The sequence below is a fragment of the Gopherus evgoodei genome, chromosome 3, assembly GCF_007399415.2.
Source record: "Gopherus evgoodei ecotype Sinaloan lineage chromosome 3, rGopEvg1_v1.p, whole genome shotgun sequence".
Classification (NCBI taxonomy): Eukaryota; Metazoa; Chordata; order Testudines; family Testudinidae; genus Gopherus; species Gopherus evgoodei.
Window position 1 is genome coordinate 224367127 of NC_044324.1, and position 19648 is coordinate 224386774.

At 43.6% G+C, this 19648-nt stretch overlaps 1 protein-coding gene across 2 annotated transcripts in view; it reads right to left on the bottom strand.

Moving 5' to 3' along the window:
* Window positions 1–9690: 9690 nt before the first annotated feature.
* The window catches only part of MRPS5 (mitochondrial ribosomal protein S5), a 91692-nt gene continuing 81734 nt past the window's right edge, over window positions 9691–19648 (bottom strand). For both annotated transcript variants that reach the window (XM_030558267.1, XM_030558268.1), the window contains 2 exons: window positions 11894–12030; window positions 9691–10262 (listed from right to left, as the gene is read on the bottom strand). In XM_030558267.1, coding sequence (XP_030414127.1) covers window positions 10038–10262; window positions 11894–12030 — 362 coding nt within the window. In that variant the 3' untranslated portion in view covers window positions 9691–10037. The remainder of the gene's footprint in view (window positions 10263–11893; window positions 12031–19648) is intronic.

Below are 19648 nucleotides of genomic sequence, written 5' to 3' on the forward strand. Positions count from 1 at the left end.
TCCAGTTTACAAAATCTGAATGGTTCTTTAGTTTGGAAAAGGATTGGAGGTGAAACCTTATCTTGTAGCTCCCCCTTCTCTCTGGTGTGTCAATTTGAATATTTGCTAAAAATGGATTATAGATCCAGAGATGGGACCATGGTGATCATTTAGTCTGAACTCCTGTACAGCACAGGCCAGAGAACGGCCCCAAAATAATTCCTAGAGCAGAGCTTCTAGAGAAACATCCCATCTTGATTTAAAAATTGTCAGTGAAGGAGATTCCACCACAATCCATTGTAAGTCATTCCAATGGCTAATTATCCTCGCTGTTAGAATGGTGTACTTTATGTCTAGTAAAAATATGTCTAGCTTCAACTTCCAGCCACTGGATGGTGTCAGACCTGTCTCTGCTAGATAGAAGAGCCCATTATCAAATATTTGTTCCCACGTAGGTACTTACAGATTGCAAACTCCTCCCCCCTCAACCTTCTCTGTGTTATGCTAAATAGATTTGAGCTCCTGGAGTCTATTGCTAGAAGGCAGCTTTTCTGCTTTAATCGTTCTCGTGGCTCTTCTCTGAACTGTCTCCAGTGTATCAACATCCTCCTTGAGAACTGCGGGAACCAGACCTAGACACAGTACTGCAGCAGTGGCTGCACAAGTGCCAAATACAGAGATAACAGAACCTCCCTATTTCTATTCAAGATTCCACTGTTCTATACACCTAAGGATCACATTCGCCCTCTTGGCCACAGTGTTGCAGTGGGAAGTCAGGTTCAGCTGATTATTATTAAATCATTCTGTAGGCTTTTTATTTTTTCAATTAGGCACTCTGCTCCACCATCACTGAATGCCTGGACACAGACAGACAGACGGGTGTGCATGGGGATAAATAACTAGCTAGGTAGATAGCTTCAATAAGCCTCATGCTCATTTACACTAAGGTCCCATTATACAACTCTCGACAGTGTAACGGAGCCTACGGTTTGATAAATGACAATACCTCACCCACCTTGTCTCCCGAACGTCTTGGGACCAGCACAGTTACAGCATGGACAGTCCTAGGGAAGGTTATAGACGTGTGCTGACGCACAGGAACAGTGAGAGCAGCAATATCAGCTAGTTAGGGAAACTCGAAGGGCCCTTTGCATGAATTCACCACTTGGAACACACTCACTTCTATTCTTTTACAGGGTGATCAGGTTTTCTGAGCTATTTTATTTTTTGAAACCAGGAAACAATGTACAGCACATTTTTAAAGTACTGCAAAGCCACTAACAACTAACATTTCAGGCAGCAGCTCCACTGCTGCAGTGTCTTGCCTGAATGGGATGTGAAATGGTCACTGTACTTACATTTCAGGGCTCGGCCTTTCAGTAGAGACTGCTTGCAGTTGTTTTGGATGGGAAATGTGATGTCAGCACATTGGAAAGCTGCTGTGATTTGTCACTATGTGACTGGGATTGTAACCCGAGTTTCCTGCACGCTCCGCTTTCCTTTTCTCTTTTATTTGGCTGAATTAAATTGTTTTCTGTAATGCAAAAGGTGGTTCCACATTACACTTAAAAGTAACAAATTGTTTTGATATCAGATCTCGCCGCCTTAACATGCCAGCTGACAGGCTGCAGCTACAGAAACCATTAAGTTTGTGCTGATCATTCCCAGAAAATTAGAAAATAGCTTTTTTATTGTAATGTTATACTCACTGCTCCACATAGGTATCCATATTTTGCACCCATAAACACTTTTATTGATAAGCTACCCACTTGAAATGCCTTCAGGGAAGGCAGAGTTTGAATTAAGCCCTCCAATCTTCTCCTGAGCCGCAGGTTTGAAAGCGAAAGATTGCTCAGAAAATTAGATCCCGTTCCCCCGGATATTTTGGGGTTATTGCTGAATCTCATTTTACAGTTAGCTTTACCTAGGAATAGCAATTGGCTCATGTTTTGTGCATGACGTTCATAAGTCAGCAATACAAGCTTGGTGCAGTGGGAGACCCGACAGAGCAAGAGATTAGCTCTAGGACGGGGCTCAAAGTCCTTCTTACAATTGCCTGGTTCTTTAACATACATAGGGTGGATTCCCCGGTCTGACCTGGCTGCGTTGGGGTGTTCCAAGTAGATGGCACGGCTGGCACGGCACACAGCCACTGGAGCAGGGCAAACATTTTTGGACAAATAGTTTATTCATTGAAATACAGTTTGGGGTTGACCAAAACTATTAGCCAATTCCATGAATAGCTTCAGCCCAGAAGATTGTTTTGGAAAAAGCCAAAACATTTGTTCTGACACTCTCAAAGCAAAACATTGTAACTTTCTGTTTCAAGATGTAGCAAGATTCATTGAAAACAAACGCAGCACAAAACCCCCAAAGGGTAAACACCACCCAAAACTGAAAATAAAAAATCTCCACCCCCACCCCCAGCTCTCCTGGATGTTTCCTTGGTACTGGGGCAGGCAACTGGAGCTGGGATAGCCAGGAGAGCAGGGGCGCGTCTCACTGAAGTCCAAGTGCTTGATGCATGTTCTGGGCACGGAGATGCACAACTGCCTTCATCACCAGAACTTCAGTCTGGTCTCCCTCTTTCTTGGTCCGCAACTTAAAGTCTCTACAAATCTGTGACATGATTCCCCCCGAGACTTCAGGCAACTGGTGTGCCGGGCCGGCGCTGGCAACGGCTTTTTACAGACAAGACAGGTTTGAAGCCCCGTGACTGAAGCACGTCCCAGAACCAGAACCTACAGCAGGGAAGGAGAGCTCAGTGGTTTGAGCATTGGCCTGCTAAACCCAGGGTTGTGAGTTTGATCCTGAAGGGGACCATTTAGGGATCGGGGCAAAAATCTGTCTGGGGATTGGCCCTGCTCTGAGCAGGGGGCTGGACTAGATGACTCCTGAGGTCTTCTATGAAACTGAAGTGTACAAAGTTTCTAAAAGGAAACTTAACACGGAAACACTCAAACTAACATTAAAAGGCACCAACAACGTGCAAAAATGGATAAATGGGAGGAAAACTTACAAAAGCAAGAGAACAGGCTCCACCAACTATTCTGGGCTGTGAGAAGGAACTGAGATGGGTCGAGGTGGCTGTGCCCTTTATAATCTGGCACAGAGGCAAGAAAGGGTGCATATGCTGCCTCAGCAAGTACTGCCGAGGGAAAAATGTACACCCGTCACTGGGTGTTCAACCCCTGACGTGGAATGGACCTGGGCAATCACTCAGCGAAGCTGTCTGGATCCTCTTGACTTCCCATTTGCTGCTGAAGAGGAAATGAAGTCACAAGAATCCACAGCACCTGTTACATTTGAGTGTTTTACACAGTCTCTGTTATCTGACGGGGATCAGTCACAGTGGGAGGATGATGCGGTTGGTTTGGTGCAGTGGAAATAGCTGAAGTCAGCTGGTTCGAATAATGTTATTTGTGCAGTGACTGAGTGAACAGTTATTGCTGAAGACAGAGGCAAATTAAAGTGCATCCAAGCAATTTTAGCTACATTGCTTGGTCTAATCTAAGGTGAAACACAGACAAATGTTCTCGGTAGTGAAACTAATAGGCATTGCCCTTGCTTCTTATTGTCTTTCCCCAGCAGTTGTTACTTAAAACCTCATGAAAATCTGTAGTAAATACAATTAGTGCAATATTTACCTATATAGCTAAGCGACGTTTGATGGATTCTGACTGCAATATCTTCCTTTAGCTAGCAGAGCTTGGAGTCTATCAGGCACGGTGCTCATCCCATAGATTAAAATTCTGAGGAGCGTTCACTGTTCAGCTAACCGGAGCTGGAGAAGCCTAGACTAAGAAAACCAAGTCCAAATGCATATATCTCATTGCAGTCTTTAGGAGACTGCAGCATTTACATCATACTCACTTCAATGCCTTTGGTACCAGAACCACAAATATAAGTGTGCAGGATACTCTTGAAAGGTGTGTCAAACAACACTGGGGTTGTGGCAGTAAAGACAAGGTGCACTAAAAACCCTCTGGGGGTTCAGTGAGGTCCCCATGACACACACACAGATCATATACAATGGCTGCTGTGTTTCAGCCACGGCGATCGTTCTTAAAGGAATGGACGGCGAGTAAATCAGTTCTCACCTTTTTTCACAGAATGGCTTACAGCAGGTCATAGATGCCTCCCCTTCCATTGACGACTCCGTAAGGGCCACACGGCAGCAGCAGTAACTGCTTACACGGAAAGGCCACATTACAAATGTGTTTCATGCATTTTTAGCTTCTCGTCTGATTGGGCAGTTGGAAAACTAGGAGATAGCACCAGACAAGCAGCCGGCTCACCATGGACGACAAACTGTCCCCAGAAACTGCTCCCCATGCCCCTTTAGTTGCGAACTGCAGTGGCAAGGGTGGCAATATGCATTAATTCAGAGGCTGGTGTGAGTATTGTACTTTCTCCAATAGGTCTCAGGAACCCATTATTTTTACTGAAGTAGCACCTAGGAGCCTTAGCCGTGAACCAGGCCTCTGCTGTGTGAGGTGCTGTACGAACACAGAACAGAAGGAAGGCCCTGGCCTCAAAGAGCAGGAGGACTGGAAACAGGGAGGCCCACATGGGCTGTCTGGGAGAGCACTATGGAGCATGGAACTCTGAATATTTCAGGGGCTGAGCCCCAGCAAACAGCTTGGATGGCCACATAGGAGAACGTTTCCCAAGCTGGGGTCCCTAGTCTGCTGGAAAAATATGCCCCTCACTTTTTCTGATTGCCCCAAAGGAGGTCCTGTAAATGTTCCCCTGAGGATACGGTGATGAATCTGAGTCCCACATGCAGGCATAGGATTTTATATTTGTATTAGATGTTATAATGATTGACAGTTAATACATTGAATACATACTACATTATTATAACTTACTAAATCTTGTGACCAAAACAGGTCACATGGGGGCCCGGGGCCTTCAACATGCCTCTAATCTCATCTAATCTCTAATCAGTCTGTCAGATGCGTTTCTACCAATGTCCCAGAGGGTCATTCCTTTCTGCTATTCGAAAAGGTTGCTGGCAGGATGATCAAATTAATAGCACATCCATAATTGAAGGGCAGATTGACGACCCTGAGGTGGAGGCTGGTACCCTAAAGACAACTGAGTAAATCGAAACGAGGACAGGATGACCCTGGAGGTGTTTGGAATGTTAACATCAAAAGATAAACACCAATTAAGGATGTAACCAGTCATAAATGACACAGCAAAATCCAGACTTCAATGGAGAAAAAGGACTATAAGAACAGGGTGCTTTGCCATGGGACTTTGGGTTTGTCTTGCCACAACCCCAGGAGCATCGGATCGTGACTGACAGAGCCCAGCTCCCCTCTGTGACCAACCTGGCTGGCCACTAGATTGATCCAGACTCTGGACTGGTAACATCGACTGGCATGACTGTATGCATGGTGTGTGTATGCGTGTGTGTGACTGAAAGGCATATGCTAACCGCTGTATGCTCTATAAATGCAGCGTATTGCCTTTTATTCCCTGAAAAAGATCCTGTGTGCTTCTTATAGCATAACATAGGCCCTGTCACGATGCAGCACATTTAGTTCCATTGTGCATAGTGTCCGTGGGGGATCCTGTCTCATCAGAAATGGCTGAAGCACCTAGAAGTAGAAAGTTGCCCAGGATGCTGCCTTGAGACAGGACAATAGGTCACCTCGTACTCTTGACTGAGGGTATTAGCGCCAGTCTGGGCCACCACCTCTCCAGCTCCTCATCGTACTGCAAATCCAAGAGGATCTGAAGCAGAGGGGATGGTGGGTGGGTAGTGGAATAGAGATGAGGACCACACATCAGGAAGAACTTCCAGTTACAGTAAATAACCTCAGTTTCCTCTTGGAGGGCTGGTCCCTGTGTGTGTTCCACTTGCAGGTGATTGACAAGCAGTGCTCAAACTGGAGGCGGGTGTGAAGAAGCCATCGGCAAAGATACTTGCAGCACTGCAGATCCCATGGCTGCGTCCGCAGCTGAGGTGAGACCTAAGGCACAGTGTGTCACGAATGTGTGACTGGAGCTCCTGGTGGCCGCCCTGCAAATGTCTTGTACCGCGACCTGCTGTTGGGATGCTGTAAAGGCAGCCTGTGCTCTTGTGGAGTGAGCAGACACCGTCAGGAGAAGGACGTGTACTAACCTGCAGCACGCTCGGATGCATCCCAAAACCCACTTAGAAATTCTTTCAGAGGATAAAGCTTGCCCACATGATCTTTCTGCTATGGTGATAAAAAGTCTTGGTGACTTTCTGACTGGTTTGGTCCTTCGCAGGTAGAACGCCAGGGCATGCTGGATGCTGAGGGAGAAGCATGGAGCTTTGGAAAGAAGACAGGTAAGTGGAGACTTTGGCAAATGTGGAATTCAGAAACAACTTGGGGGAGAAATTTAGGACGCAAGATAAGGGAAACTTTGTCCTTCTGAAAAATGTTGTAGAAAGGGTCTGCCAGGATGGCTCCTGGCTCGCTGACACTTCTGGCCGAAGCGATAGTCACCAGAAATGCAACCGTCCTGGACGAGTGGGACAAGAGCATGTCACTAAGGGTTCAAACGGAGCTCTAATGAGTGTTGACAGGCGAGATTCAGGTCCCACTGAGGTTTGATCAGTGGTCGGAAGGTCCTGGTTAGGCCCTTCATAAAATGTACTGTAATTGGGTGACTGAAAGCAATGTCCATCTATTGGAGGGAGGAAGGCACTAAATGCTGAGAGGGGGACTTGCATCAAACTAATGGAGAGACTGGAGGTGTCCTGGGGCAGGAGATAATCTAAAACAAACAGAATCCTTGCAGTAGCTGGAGTGTGTTGACTAATCTATGCTCAGGCAGAGAAACACCTCCATTTGGCCAGCAGCAGATCCTAGTTGACTCTTTCCTACTTCGGGTAAGGATAGCCTGCACAGGAGTCAAGCAGAAACATTCTATTCCGGACACGCATCACAAACCAGGCCATGAGGTGGAGTGAGTCTGGATTGAGGTGCTTGATTCTGCCCCTATCCTTAGTTAGGAGGTTCAGGAAGGTGTGGATCTGATTTGGGAGGGGAGCGGAGGGGACGGGCAGACATTGTCAGGAACTCCATGAACTAAAACTGCTTGGGCCAGGTTGGTGCTAGGAGAATGACGCTGGCTGCATCATAACGTACCTTTCTTATGACATGTGGAAGCAGCGGAATAGGAGGAAAGGTGTTTCTAAGGTCATTTGCCAAGGACAAGAGGAAAGCACTGCCCCAGGAGCTGCAGCCCACGGTCCCTCTAGAGCGGTATGGCCAGAAAGAGAGGCAGCTGGTTGAGGAGAACCCCAAGGGATTCAGTATCAGTGGTCCCTGAGGAAGTCTGATCTGGAGCAATAGGGAGTTTCACTCCTCAAATGTCCATCAGGGCTCAAGTCTCTCCATGGAGACACAGGAGACAGACTCATCCAAGTTTGCAAAGTGCTCCTCCGGTAGCGGAGGGGCCATCAGTACTGGAGCACTCCTTTCAGAGAGCTGGGGGTAAGGCGGCTCCTGGGACACTGAAGTAGTATCCTTCTCTGGTGTAATAACATCCCTCATTAGGGCTGGGCTGGAGAGGAGGGGAGACTGCTGATAAGGGAGGAACATATCTTCTGCTGGTGTGTAAGTCTCCATACGTCCTCGTGTCCGGGAGGTTCTGGTAGTCAAGTCTGATGGAACTACTGCACCCTTGGAGGCAGAATGGTCTTTGAACAAACCAGGTGGCACCAATGATGAATCTGGACCTGTACTTGTAGACAGAACCAACAGAGTGTTGGTCATTCCACTCTGGTGCCGGCATGACTGATAGAAATGGAAGATCTTTCTTTCTAGGCACTTCACCCTTCCGTCCAGGTGTTTTCAGCAGAGCCAGTTCCTTAGGGTCTGTGCACGAAGGCTCACTTGACCTCAACAGGAAGGAGCATGTCTCTTCAGGACAGTCCTCAATGAGGCTCTGTGCCCAGAGTGCCCTCTATTCTCATGGGAAGCCCTAGATGAAGTGTCTTTGGACTTAGGTATTGGAGGGTACACTCCTAAGCACATAATTAGAGGGGTACTGATTGTCAGTTCAGGCTGATGTACTGGGGGGGCGGGCGGGGGAGTGTGTCTTCCCGGCTCGGACTGAAGAAGAATCTCACAGCCTTCTCCATTAGGTAGTTTCTCAGGTGACGCTCAGGAGATTCTCGAGTTCTGGGTAGGAACAAGTGACGAATACTGCACGTTGCAGAGATACGCGTCTCATCCAGACAGTCGAGGCAACGCTGATGTTCGCTGCTGATAGGGAAGTAGTGAGGGCAAAAGAGACAATTCTTGAAGCCTGGGACTCTGAGCATAGTCCCAGACCCGGGAAGGGAATCTCCAGGAAGGGGGGAAAAATGTACTATACTAACTAAACTATAAACTACTAGTTAACAGGCTCAGAAAGATAAAACTATTGGCAATTGTATTTACAGGGTCTACAAAGGAGCTGAAGGAAGGGAGGGACACAGGATTCTGACTCAGGCCACATGGTGGTAATGAGGAACTGGAGATGCACTGGACTGCCTCTTATGCTCTCGGTTGGGAGCAGAAGACCAGCTGTGTATGGGAGGGCCAATAGACACTGCTTGCAGGAATTTCCGTACTCAGGCGCATGTGCATAGCCATGTGTGGAATACAGATCGGGACTAGCACTTGAAGACCTACAGACTGTTAGCCCCTGCTGGCGAACTCGGAGCTCCTCTGCGGCCATCCTCACTGCACCCAGGAAGGCTTGGGCAAGGCTGGGAGTGGACAGTGGGGTGGGCTGTATCAATTCAAGCTGCATTGCTAACGCCAGCCAAGCAGGATGCTCTCCAAGCAGCAGAGGGGAATGCAGGGTGTTTTGGGAGGAAGGTTCAACCTCAGACATTTGTACTCTTTACCATGTGGTGAAATGTCCTCATCTGTGTTAATAGTTACCCCAGCTGGTTCCAGGACTGACTTGCTCCCTGGCTGCCTTGCTGGCTGCCAAATGACTTCTCCTGCAGCTCATCTTTGTGCCCCAGCTAGCCTGCCCCATTGCTCTGGTCTAGAGATGTGTTTCTAACTGGTGGGCCATGAAAGGCAAGTGTCAGGAATCGTCAGAAAAATGTATTACAATCTAAACCAAAGAAAATCTGAATTCCCCACTCCACACGCAACGTTCCCCTTCAAGGTCCAACTATTCTTTGTCAACCTCCCAAACCACGCACTTAAATCAATTACACTGGCTTAGCACTGATATCTCTATCACTCTTTTATGGTAAATGTCAGGAGGTTGTGAATGATTATTTACTTTGACTGAGGGGTCGACAAGCTTCAAGAAACACTGGCCTAGACACAGATAGCTCCTGCCACTGATTCATCACACCTCATTCTGCAGCCCTCCTCTGATCACCATCTCCCCATCCTCCCTGCCTCCCTTTGGCACTGTTCAAACCATTTCTGCTTTCTCCTGTTGTCCTTTCCCATCCCCTTCCCCAAGTAAATCTTCTGTCTCACCTCCAGTAACTCTGCCCCAGCCCTCGGCCTCCCTTCATCCTACACGCCTCCTTGTCAACACTTCTGCCCCTTTAATTTCACAGCAATCTCCACCCTCCCACTCTGCACTAGATTACACGGTGCAGAGGTGCACAGACTCCATGTACTAACATCTATCCTTGCACATGTTGAACTCTGAAAGCACATACAGAAATTTAAGCAGCTTTGGGGAAAAATGCAGCACATTAAATTATGAGAATGATTGGGTTTTATTTTAGTAATGTTTTTAATAGTTTCCTAAATATCTTTAAAGAAAACACTAGGGTTTCCTGATTACAGACCAGGTCTAGGGATAGCAGCAGAGAACTGGTGCATATGAAATCAGCATGGCTGCACATCAGCCATTTACATTCAGATTGTTCATTAGCTGAATGTGGATGGCAAGAGAAGTTTGCAGAAAAGCCAATGAGACTGTTGAGCTCCAAGAAAGAGGATCAGTAGCACAAAATGGTGCTGAAGTGCACGTCTGAGCTGGACTTTCTCTGGGTTTGTGTGGCGGTACCTCTTTGAATATTGGCATGGACAGATGCCAGCTCTTCACCACACTGTCCTTTTGACATTTGCCCAGGAAGAGCGTTTCATTCCTTGAGCTACTCTCAGTTCGCTCCATTCCAGCTTGGTATTGGGAACCTCATCCACAGGCTCTGGTTCCTTCCTGACATCTCCATTAGGTGAAGCAACTATGATAGGCAGGGGGCCACACTCCTCACGGAATTCTACCACGTAGAGGTTTTTCTTATCTGCTAGCTCTTGATGGGTTTCCTGTTTGAGGGGTTTAAAAAAAAAAAAAAGATTCTATAAATGTCACAAGAAAGAACTGAACCAGGACAAGTTCAGCCTATTTGATCTATCTAAATAATTTCCATTCTGTATTTACCTCCATATCAATGTTGAACATTTTTTGTCTGCTTAAATGGCATAAGTAGCAACAGAAAGTGTCAGTTTTTCAGATGCTGCACGTAAACTAAAGAAATGCTTCCTGGAACACATAAGCGTGAGTAGAACATCCAGGGAATGGTGCGAACAGTGGGAATTCTGCTGTGTGCTTCTAGCTGTGATGCAGTAGTCCCAGAACTGCGGATTTGCTAGCACTGTAGGGTCATTCCCAACAGTACTGCTCTGGAAAGGCTACTGGCCTATGATGAAGGCGTGCAGTGGGACAGTAACAAAACGTGGCAACATACCCAAAGCAATGTTTATTATACATGTGACAGGGCTGAACAGTCCTACCCTGCCAAGAACTGACTGAAGATTAGTTAAATTAAATGAATGTCCCCCAGGAAGTAGATCTCACAGATGGGCAGGTAACTGGATGTTAGATGTCATATGGTAAGTTTCCCATGGCCAAAGTACACGTGCCATTAGTCTGAAGACACAAGGCAGTTTAACAGAAATCTTGTTGCTTCAATAATAACAAAGTAGCTGTGCTGTCCACGGCACACAATTTTCAAGGTGGTAACTTCTGTTCAAAGAAATTCTGTTCATTTGATTTTCAAGCTTTCCCCCACCACCAAGAAAAATTATTCATTAAAGCCTCATTTTTCAGAATATGTATTCACTTATAGCAGCAAACACTTCTGCTGCCCATTCAGCGTACCAAAAATAACTAATTTAATAAACATCTCAAAGCACTGATACCCCAAATGTCCTCTCTTTCCTTTCATGCAAACATTTTGCTACTTTTCAGTCCTGCAAGCTAAGGAACATATTTCCAAAAGTGCTTCAGTCAATAGGGCTAATGCTTCTAAATCACCCGAGCTTGTTACAACTCATGAATAATCTACAACAGTATTGTTTAAAAAAAGCTGCAAGAAGCACCTGCAATTCTTTAAGTAGATTAGCAACAGATTAAAGCAGACAATGTGAGAATTGTATTTTTTTTTTTTTTGGCAGACTATATTTAAAATGTCAGCTGCTATGGACTGGACCACAGCAGTCAGGGCTACAGTCTCCTACCCACTAGTTCTCAGGCACTGGAGCTACACTCTCAGGAGAGGCAACGATTGTGTTCAGTACACCAACAGAGACAACCCAAAATGTGACTGACGAAATAACAGCAATAAAAGTAGGATTAAAGCTTTATCCGTTTGCGCTTTTAAATGTCACTGACCAAAGCAAATTAATCCCACAAATTCAGATTTCCCCTTGAGGCACTTTATGCTTGAATGCACAAGAGTTGCTGATGGACAGCTGTAAGTGACTAATGACTGCTGAGGGAGTGGAATGAGGAGATTGAAATTCAAACTGTTTTCTCCTGGAATTGTAGAATTCAATTGAAGTTTGTTACTTTTGGAACCTAGAATTTATTCTGTTCTATATCACAAAGTATAGATTATATTTCACCTTCTGACCACTGCGCAAATACGACTGCAAGTACAGACTGTAAAATTTACCTGTTTTGCTAAACCCTTAAAGAGAGCTCTGGTGAGGTTAAGTAGATTGTTCGATCCAGAAAGTTTGGCATACAGGTCTGTAATGCCAATTAATTTGCAGATGGTAATGATGGCTCGATGGCAACGAAGACCATGCCCTGGAAAAAATCAGATGTAAATGACATGTGAAAGCTAGTAAAATAATTACAACTTTAATTAAAAAACTAGGATACCGCAGACCAGCCAGTGGTAGCCTGAAAATGGCATGCAATTAGATTGTGAAGAGTGAAAGCATTCAGAATCTTCTTTTGAAGATAAAATATTGCAGATTTATTATCCTCCACATTCTTCATAGTCATGTTGATGTAAATAAGAATATAAGAACGGCCATACTGGGTCAGACCAAAGGTCCATCTAGCCCAGTATCCTATCTCTGTGTGTGAAGCACATTCCCTGTTGCGCATTCCCAGCTTGTGGCAAACACAGGCTAGTGACGCCATCCCACCCCATCCTGGTTAATAACCATTGATGGACCTATCCTTCATTAATTTATCTAGTTCTTTGAACCCTGTTATACTTTTGTCCTTCACAACATCCTCTGGCAAGAAGTGCCACAGGTTGACGGTGCGTTGTGTGAAGAAATACTTCCTTTTGTTTGCTTTAAACCTGCTGTCTATTAATTTCATTTGGTGATCCCTAGTTCTTGTGTAATGAGAAGGTGCAAATAACACTTATTTACTTTCTCCACACCAGTCATGATTTTATAGACCTCTATCATATCCCCCTGTAGTCCTCTCTTTTCCAAGCTGAGGAGTCCCAGTCTTATTTGTTCCAGATCCCTAATAATTTTTGATGCCCTTTTCTGAACCTTTTCCAATTCCAATATATCTTTTTTGAGATGGGGTGACCACATCTGCACACAGTATTCAAGATGTGGGCGTACCAAGGATTTATAGAGGCAATATGGTATTTTCTGTGTTATTATCTATCGTTTTTTAATGATTGACAACGTTCTGTTCGCTTTTTTTAATGCCACTGCACATTGAGTGGATGTCTTCAGAGAACTATCCACAGTGACTCCAGCATCTCTTTCTTGAGTGGTAACAGCTAATTTAGACTACATCATTTTACATGTATAATTGGGATTATGTTTTAAAATGTGCATTACTTTGTATTTATCAACATTGAATTTCATCTGCCATTTTGTTGCCTAGCCATCCAGTGGAGATCCTTTTGCAGTTCTTCACAGACTGCCTGGGACTTAATTATCTTGAGTAGCTTTGTATCATCTGCAAATTTTGCCACCTGTTTACCTCTTTTCCAGATGATTTATGAATATGTAGAACAGCACTGGTCCCGGTACAGACCCTGGGAGACACCACTATTTACCTCGCTCCACTACGAAAACTGACCACTTATTCCTACTGTTCTCCTATCTTTTAACCAGTTACTGATCCAGGAGAGGATTTTCCCCCATATCCCACGACTGCTCACTTTGCTTAAGAGCCTTTGGTGAGGGACCTTGTCAGAGGGTTTTTGCTGACCCCTTTAAAGAATTCTAGTAGATTTGCAAGGCATTCAAAGAAAAACAAGCTGGGTAGTTGGGTGGATGTAAACTTTGTATTAATTCTATTGCATACTTATAAATGTTTTAGTACTAATTGCAGATGTTTTACTAAAACTTGCTGTATTTTACTGAAAAGTTTTTTCTTTTTTTAAATTTTGTGCTAGTTCACCAGTAAGATCTGTTTCATGTGACCTAGGTCTATAAATCTCAAAAAAACTGTGTGCAATAGATTTAAATATTTTATTTAAAACCTGCAAAGACAGCTCTTATAGATTACTCCACTCTGCGGAGTCTTGTTGCTGAGTAAATGGGGGGGGGAAATCTATTACAATACTGCAGGCTTTACTACATTAACATTTTCTTCTTCTTTTAACCTATAATTGGAAAACAAATTATAATCATCTGACGCTATTCTTCCCGCTGTTTGAGAAAGCGTTGATTTTATGCTCAAAGACAGAATCAAGTTTTCGATACAATTATATCTGAATGGTCTTTGAAAGGTTATAAATCCTTTTCATTTGCCAATGGTCCACAATATTCCATTTCCATGGCTTTGCTTCTTGTCCTTCTCCCACCTTAGTCAAAACACAGCTTTCTGCAGGTTTTCAACGGATGAAAATCAGTCTTGCAATTTAGACAATCAACCACAGGCCAAGATTTGTTCCCAATGTAAATCGAGCACAAGTATTCCATTTGCAAAGTAGCAGCTCTGTAAGTGTGAGGGAGCGGTGGGCTCGGAGAGCTCCACGTTACGTTATCATAGTTTAATTAGTGGAACCACTTAAAAGCATAGCTTTTACAGGAGTCTACAAACTACTGAACATTTTTCACATGCCACACAAAGATATAAGCTCGTCATAAAACGAAGTAATCTGAAGTTAATTCCTGCTAAGAAAACAAATGTTCAGGGCTCTAACTAATAAAACTCAAGTACAACATGTTAATGGAATAAACTGTTACATTCTCTGGGTAACTAACCAAATACAGATCAGAAGGTAAGAAAATACTGGCACCCTCAAATATAACAAATGATTTTTTTAAAGCAAAGTTTGCATTTAGGTTTTAACTGTCTCCATAATAAAAAGTTCTCTTTAACCAGAAACTTTTGATTGTCTAATATTTACTATTAGGCTATGAGAATTAGATGTTACGTATACGTTATAACAAATTACAGTTATGAAGGTAGCTTAGCTAAGGAAAGCAAGAAGTTAAGAAGAGAAAAAACTAATATACTCAAAAAAATACTGAGCTTAGTTTTACAAATTCTGTACTAAAAATCTCAAAATCTTTGTCTTTTGTGACCATTTATTGAGAGAAATCCTGTAAATTAATGGGGAAGGAGTTTATAAAGTACCTCATCAATTTTAATACTGCAAAACAAGAGGCTTCAGGACACAGAAATAGGAGCTAGAGTGCTGTTACCAAGTCAGGAGAAAAGAAACCTTAGCAGAAGATGAATCTGTATATGCCTTGCCTCATGGCGTTGCTATTACAGCGGAGGTTTTGAAGTGTTGTAACTTCTCCTCTGTAGCAAAGAGTGCCATAGGATACTGTTATAGTGCTTCATGGCCATATTGCTGCATTTTACAAATTATCTGGCATTTTGCCTGTGCAGTTAATCTTAGAAATCAGCTTACAAATCATGCACCTACTTCACCGTGACTATTTCTGTAGTTTACAATCATGACTGTTTTAATGGGGAAGACAGCTTACTTTGTTACAGCTTTGGATTTAGCTTCTGTAATGCTAAGCACGGGTTGAGGTAGCATATGAATAGTAGGACTTTAAACATTTATAGACACGCCCCCCCCAGATACCATTAGCTAATATGGCCAAGGAACTGGCATAGACACGGGATTTGTAAAACTGATTTACAACAACATTCTGACAATTTAACTATATATACACACATTTATATTTTAAATGTTATATTAGAATTATACTTCTAATTTAATCCCAAATAGAGTTTGTCCAGAACATAGTAGTCACTAGTATGAGTATTCCATGCAGCGTTGAAAATGCTTCAAGAAATGTGTGACCTAGACCAATCAGTTAAAAAACAGGAAGAGGAGTTTGTTTTCTTTAGCAAAGAATACTTGAATATGTATGAATGTTTTGTGCAATTAGAACTGCTGACACAATACAAAGCAAAGATATAACACAAAGCATATTGTATAGAAAAAAAATCAACAAATGCTATAACTGGATGAGAAAGAAAATGAAATCTTGTGTATTCTAAAAATAATCAAAGAGCAGTAAATGTCCTTTTGGGTAACGTTTCAGAGCAAAGAATGGATACTGTATTGCTAGAGTAGTAATGAAATCAAATACTTGTGTACTGCAACAAGCAACACTGTTTGACAGCTAAGGGAATATTATAGAAGTTGCCTGGCTGTGCATACTCACATTCCTTCCAGGATGCTATGTCACACGGACAAGCTAAATATAAGAGAAACATTCTGTAATCTTTGTCTGTCTTCTACTGCCCTAGAGACACAAAATCAGAGCTCGTTTTCATAAGCTGGATGCTAAAACATTTCTTCATCAAGTTTTTATTTCTGGTATATTTTCTACTCTGTAAATTGCCAATAAATGCCATTTTTGCTTACTATAAACAGAATACAGCTTTGATTTTTATAACTGGATATAGAATTCTTCTAGAGAAGTGTTATGGAAGGACTGGTAGGTACCATTCTGGGGTCAGGAGGAAGGCCAAATGATCTAAAGGCACAAAGCATTATTATGGATTCCTGATCTCATCCTATTGGGAAAGAACAGGCTATACAGTTTAATGTGGGACACAGGCAGATGTATACATTTAGGGGGAGGTTTTTAAGGACACAAATGGGAATATGGCACCTATCTCCCCCTTACAAACATACGTACACAGAACAAAAACCATACAGCTACATTTCCTGCTATAAGCATGATCAGTCAGGGGTTTTCATATATACGAAGAATGGGGAGAGACTACTGGGCAGGGTGTCAGTCAGAGGTTAAACTACTGGAGGACCATTTCTCCAAGAATCGTTAGATGGAGAAAAGGCTAGGCCTTGCATAACACAGGAGGACATCTGAGACAGCTTGGGGCTGACAGCCAATGCAAGAAAAGCAGTGTCCACGTGGACACTGCATTGCTCCAGCTACACTGACAGAAAGTGCTATGCTGCTCGTGGAAGTGGAGTTATAGTGTTGGTGTAGAGTGCCACTTACTTCGGAGGAAGCAGCATTGTATGTAGACACTCACATAATTAGGTCGCTGTAAGCTGCCTTATGTTGACCTAACTCTATAGTGCAGACCAAGCTTACTGTAAAAGATAAAACAGGGTCACAAGAGAATTTTTCAGCTCTGCTGTTTGAACTCTTACAGGGCCAGAGACTTTAAATTGAACCGAGAGGTCACCCAGGTTTATCCCTGGATTTGCCCTGAAAGACATTTCAAATTGACAGATCATTACAAATCTGTCACTCTTAGGATTTGGATCACAACTCATTTGTGTGTACGTGTTCGCTCTTTGTAAAGAACACTTCTTTTTCCTAGTTAATAAACCTTTAGCTAGTTTATTACAGGACTGTCTACAGGCGCTGTCTTTGGTGTGAGATCTGGGGTACCAACTGACCTGGGGGAAATGACTGGTCTCTTGGGACTAGGAGAACCTGAGTGCGGGGTGATTTTTGATGTAAGTGATCATTTATCACTAAGTCAGTTTGCCTGGGTGGCAAGACAGACTGAAGAGTCTAAGGAGACTGTTTGACTCCAGGGTAAGACTGCTATAGTGATCCGGGAGTTCCCATTTGTTACTGGCTTGGTGAAATCTAGTTACAGAACACATCACCAGTTTGGGGTGTCAGTCCTGTTTCTGACAGTCTGCCCTGAGATAGGCACTCGTGGCTGTGAGCCACTCCAGACAGCATGACAGAGATAAGGAAGGAATGTCTTGTTTTGTTTCTCATAGGGAGAATCTAATTGTTTCAAATGAGAGCTTTACACTGATATTTTACATTAATAACAGCGTTTGTTCATAACAGTTTGCTCAAGTGTGTACTTCAGTAGCATTACTGCTGATCTTTGGATATTTTTGCTTTAAAACACTGCAAGGGCTATTGAGATTTCTTTGCACTGACTAGCCTGGAACACTACAGGGAAAATTTTACTTATTTATTTATTTATAAACTTATAGCCTCATTCAATTCAATGGAGCTGTAGGAATCTAAATGCAGGGGATGATTTGACTCTGTATCTGCTGCTTTCTAAATAATATTCTAACCCACATCAAGATTTCACTTTCACATTAACAGAAGTCTCACTGAAAAAATAAGCGTTTTTCACCCTAGAAAAGTAGTATAGGATTCACATTAATGTTTAGATGCTAACAGAATGCATGGTATGCTAATAACTTCATATATTAGTAACTGTTGTAAGATGACAGTACAGAACAAACATGTAAAGCAACAAAATCAAATGGTCCTTGCAAAGCTTCAGTGTACCAGCCTACTAAAATATTGTTAATCAGTGAATATTGAAATAACTGAACACAATGGGCAGTATTTCTGGACTACTGCAGCCTCTGGCTTACTGTGAAGCAATCCCTAAGTGATTTCTACTACTCAGGAAACATAACAACCCTTGAGAACACATTGTTAGTTGGAAACTTATTGCTATCATGAAATTGGGGTTATAAACAAAGAGGGGACCATATAGCTGTATTTGTATCCCTACTGCCTATTACAGTTAGAGCACTGATTAGTCACTCAGCAGTAGTCTAAATCTGTCCTCTGTGAACGTGATTTCCTTTACTGACTGTATTTGTTCACCTCTGAGAGCAGTCATAAACAACTCATAAATTATGTCCTTCCAGATGAAGTCAGGTCTATGCTGGAAACTATAAATTTGGCCTTTACTGCCAACTTATGACATAATGAATGTTTGTTTTTAAAATAGAAAGTACTTAGAATATAAAACTAAATATGTTGAAAATAAACAACAATAAGCTAAATGGCTGCATGTTAAAATGCTAAGAGTTTAAACCAGTCTCTCCTAAAGATATCTGTGTTACAGTCTATGTTAGTGAGATATCAGAACATATGGCTGGAGTGCATCCAGACATGGTCAGGGGTTGGTATAAGTACACTAGGTCTGGGAATTAGGTAAGTCATTAGAAAGAACGGTTACCCACCCTACAATAAAACTGTGGTTCTTCAAAGTGCTACAGGCAGCGTGGATCCTGTAGCAGGTGTGCACACACCTTGTGAACGCGGTATCAGAGTCTTCTGAATAGCAGTGCATGTCTGGCTGTACATGGTCTGTGCCTCCTGGTGGAGGGCAGGCCTCTCCTTCAACTCCCTTGCAGACTGAAGCCCGGTTAGCTGAGGACTCAAAGCGGGAATAGAGGTCAGGTTGTGGGATCTACACTGACAACTACATCTTGCAGCTCTCGTAGGGTAAGCAACGTTTTTTTCCTTCCAGCATGCGTGAGCATGGCTCTCCAAAGGGTCTCAGAGTTCCATCTGAATCAGTCAGCTAAAAGAAAGGGGCAAGGCAGCTCCAAAGGCGGTGGCAGCTTTAGCCAGCACTGCCATCATCCCCACTGCCCCTGTGAGGGCACAGGGTGTACAGTGGAGGACAGTGACAATAGGTGGCCTCCGGCGTACCAGGGTCTCTCCTGGGTCAGTATTTGGGCCGTCAGCCCCAGCACTAAGGTGATGTCCTCTGGATCTGCTTGGTTTATGTGGTTTCTGATGAGGGAGTCAGTATTCCTAAACACCTAAGACTGGCACAGCCCTTGAGTCTTTCAGCGAATGGAGAGCTTTGCCTGTTCTCCTGCTAAAGATCTCCCCATCCCTTCAAAGGGCAGATCCTCTCTGGGGGCTTGAACTGCCGTTAATATGCTGGACATTAGAACCCATGATCTTGCCTCATCATGACAGACATGGGCACTGACCTCACAGCTGTGTTGGACGATGGTCACGATTTTAGTGACTATCTGGCCCACTCATGGTATCTTTCAGCTTCTCTCTGTTCTCCTGTGGGATCAGAGACAGGAAGGGAGTGACCCTTACCCAACTGAGGAAGTTGTTTTGCAAACAAGGCCTGGTAGTTTGCAACCCGGCGCGGCAGAGAGGCAGGGGAGAATGCTTTGTTCCCAAAGAGGTCTTTACCCTTAGCCATGCCGTTTGCAGACTTTGATTTCTCTTGCACTGATACCACC